General features: G+C 36.3%; 1 protein-coding gene across 1 annotated transcript; it reads left to right on the top strand.

The window, feature by feature from the left end:
- The first annotated feature begins 2,255 nt into the window (after nt 1–2,255).
- On the top strand, nt 2,256–3,194 carry LOC128507729 (olfactory receptor 142-like). The gene has a single exon (XM_053478805.1). It carries the CDS (start codon nt 2,256–2,258, stop codon nt 3,192–3,194), a length of 939 nt encoding a protein of 312 aa, XP_053334780.1.
- The last annotated feature ends 330 nt before the right edge of the window (nt 3,195–3,524 follow it).

Below are 3,524 nucleotides of genomic sequence, written 5' to 3'. Positions count from 1 at the left end.
CCCCACTACAAACATATTCCCGATTTGATTTGGCGTTGTCTTTCCTGGGCCGAAAGGCAGGACATGCCCACGTCCATAGGTTCAGGTGGATTCCCTTCGCGCGGTTCGAAGGGGGTTTTGCTAAGGCTGTCACAACAGTGGATTTCGGATCCCCCCCTCCATTTCCTTGGCATTGCCTTCGTTGGCTGTGTAGGTGCTGGTTCAGCTTGATCAGTAGTTCTATACACGCGTCAAGGTCTAACCCGGTATCACGGCACACCAGTTCTAGCTGAATGCTCTCCGCAGCTAGGATCCTAAACCTTATTGCATAGTCCGCGACTGACATGTGTCCTTGTTTGAGGAGAGGAAGGAGAAGACTGATCAGTTGCAACGGTAGCGAGGTCGTGAACGCTGTGTGCGAGATCATTGACTGCCCTCACTAGGCTATCAATCTCCCCCTGTTGCCGGCGGATGTAATTCATCATCGGGTAGTCGTCTTCAGGGAGGGGTGTTCCTGCTGCGTTCAGGAAGGTCTGTTTATCTGTCACGTTTTGCATACTTGTGATTACTTGTGAATCTGTCTTTAGCAGTCAGATTTATATTTCTACCAAATTGATAACGTGGGAAGACACAGCTAATCTGCTCTACAGGTAGAGTATATATCAGGAGGTGATGATCTGTGATATCATTACTTTGTCGTAAAATCTCTATATTAAAGACATCTATACCATGGGATATAATTAAATCTAGCGTATGATTAAAGCGGTGAGCTACTCCATTTATATTTTGTTTAACCCCAAAGGAATTCAGAAAATCCATAAATGTGAGTGCTAAAGCGCCGTTAGCATTACATTTACCAGACGCTCTTATCCAGAGCAACTTTCTTTTCTTTTTTTTTTTTTTTAAATCTCATTACACATCAGAGCAGTTGAGGGCCTTGCTTAAGAGCCCAACAGTGGCAACTGTTGGTTGTGGGGTTTGAACCTGGGATCTTCCGAACCGTAGTCCAATGCCTTAACCAATGAGCTACCCCTGGCCCCTAGCATCATCTACATGAATGTTAAAGTCTCCTACTATCAACACTTGGTCAAAGTTAATTAATTGGTCTGATAGCAGATGTCCAAACTCTTGAAGAAAATCAACATATGGCCCTGGGAGTCTGTACACGGTGGCCAGGGTAAAATATAGCAAGGGTTTATTATGTATTTCACTTAGTAAAACATTAATGATAAGCACTCCAAATAAGTTAAACCTGGGCCTTGTTTTTTGAGTAACAGTAAGTGCATTATTGTAGATAGTTGCCAGTAACATGCTTTGGTGGGCCCCCCTTTTCATCCCACACATACAGACTACATTTTCCCTATTTTTGTGTTTGGTGTAAAGATGAACTTAATCTCTAGAACTGTGTGTATGCGTGCATATTTTTTTTAATTACACCATGATTAATCACTACATAATATATTTCCATGAATGAGCAAATGTATGGGGTTTCCTGATAATTTGCCAGTAGGTGACCTACGGTAGCTGATCAGCAGTCTCAAAATTAAGTCACCGCATATGGGACTCCTAGCTGGAATATTTTGTTTTGTCCAGTCCTGCTGTTTACAAATGTATTGAGATTTCTGATAACTTGCCAGTAGGTGACCTACAGTAGCTGATCAGTAGTCTCAAAATTATGTGTCACTGTGTATGAGACTCCTAGCCAAAATATTCTGTTTTGTCCAGCCCTGCTAACCCTGCTGTTTACACACACAGATAATGATGTCATACAGTTTTTAGACCATGATAGAAATCCCAAAAGACATATTATAGCCCAAATGAGGTAATATACACCACCCCATTTTTCTAATAAGAACAACCTTCAGGTTGAACCATCAGGCAACTTCTGCTTCAGTTACACATTTTTGAAACGTTTTGAAAGTTAGTAATCAGCAGGAAACGATACTTGAATGGCAGTATTTTTGATTCAGTAATTTATTATTTATTTATAAATATTTCATTATATTTTATTTCACTTATGTATAAAATCTACCAAAATGTTTCTTTATGGCCATAAAGTTAATAGTAACAATTAAGCTATTTAAATTTTGCTTTAATGTTACTCAAGTGTGTTCTTGTCTGAGGTCTTTAGGCATGCAAAAGTATAATAGACAGTTGCATTAGTATGCTTTACATGTAAACAAAAAACACATATACATATATACATTATTGTTTAAATATCTCTATTATAATGAATATTTCTTTCCCTTCTGTCTGTAGCAAAGCTCTTAAACACAATGGAAAATAGATCAAGTGTTACCACATTCATTCTGGATGGCTACTTTGTGATGGACCAGCAGAAGCATTTTTTCTTTTTCATTTTTCTCATACTTTATGTCATAATTCTATTACTAAACTCACTTTTGATTAGCATTATCTATTTTGAAAAGACAATGCATAATCCAATGTATATCTTGGTATGTAATCTTTCATGTAATGGAATGTTTGGCAGCACAAGTTTGATTCCTCATCTCCTATTTAATCTTGCTACTGAAGGGCACAAAATATCTTTAACAAATTGTCTAATACAAATCTTCTGTTTACATACATATAATATTATCGAGCTAAATATATTGGCCTTCATGAGCTATGATCGTTATGTTGCAATTTGTTACCCGCTTCACTATCATGATATGATGTCAACAAAAAAACTTCAGGTATTTATATTTTTTGTATGGGCTTATCCATTGGCTACTTTTCTGGTATATGAATCATTTACAATACGCTTAACCTTTTGCAGTGAAATTATAGATAAGACACACTGTGTAAATTTTGAACTCATAAAACTCTCTTGCACAGACATCACTATCCATAGCATAACTGGTCTTGGTGTGACAATTGTTTACATTATTCCACAGTTTATAATGATTTTATTTTCTTATGCACAAATTTTGAGCGTTTGCATATATTCTTCTAAGGAATGTCAAAACAAAGCCATACAAACATGTACACCTCATCTTCTTGCTGTTTTAAATTATTTTTTTGGAATAGTTTTTGAAATAATACAAAGCCGGTTAAATTCCAGGTATTTCCCATATGATTTTCGGACTTTCATGTCTTTATATTTTATGATATTTCCTCCTCTGTTGAATCCAGTTATCTATGGTATAAGTGGTCAGATTATGAGGAAACATATTGAGAAATTTTTTACTTGTAAAAAATGTGGCTGCTTTTAAAAAATGAATAGAGTGGAAAAGTTATACACTGACGGTGCCTCTCTTTTATGTTAAATTAATTAGGAAATAAAGTATGTGATTATACTTCTAATGTTTGTAAGAGATAGTTGATACTTTAACTTGCAACTCTTGATCTGTGAAATACTTCAAATACACATGATAATCTGTTTAAGTTTTTGGTTCAATCAAGCACTTATTTGAATGTATTTCAATGTTCTTACACATTAACTCATTGATCCTGACAAATTCTATCTGTTTTCCAATCACGCAATTTTCTTTGGAAAGGCACACATCTGTCTATATAAGGTCCCACAGTTGACAGTTCATGTC

This window comes from Clarias gariepinus, chromosome 19 (genome assembly GCF_024256425.1).
Source record: "Clarias gariepinus isolate MV-2021 ecotype Netherlands chromosome 19, CGAR_prim_01v2, whole genome shotgun sequence".
NCBI lineage: Eukaryota > Metazoa > Chordata > Actinopteri > Siluriformes > Clariidae > Clarias > Clarias gariepinus.
Note: the sequence above shows the minus strand (reverse complement) of the source record. Positions and strands in the feature narration are given on the sequence as shown.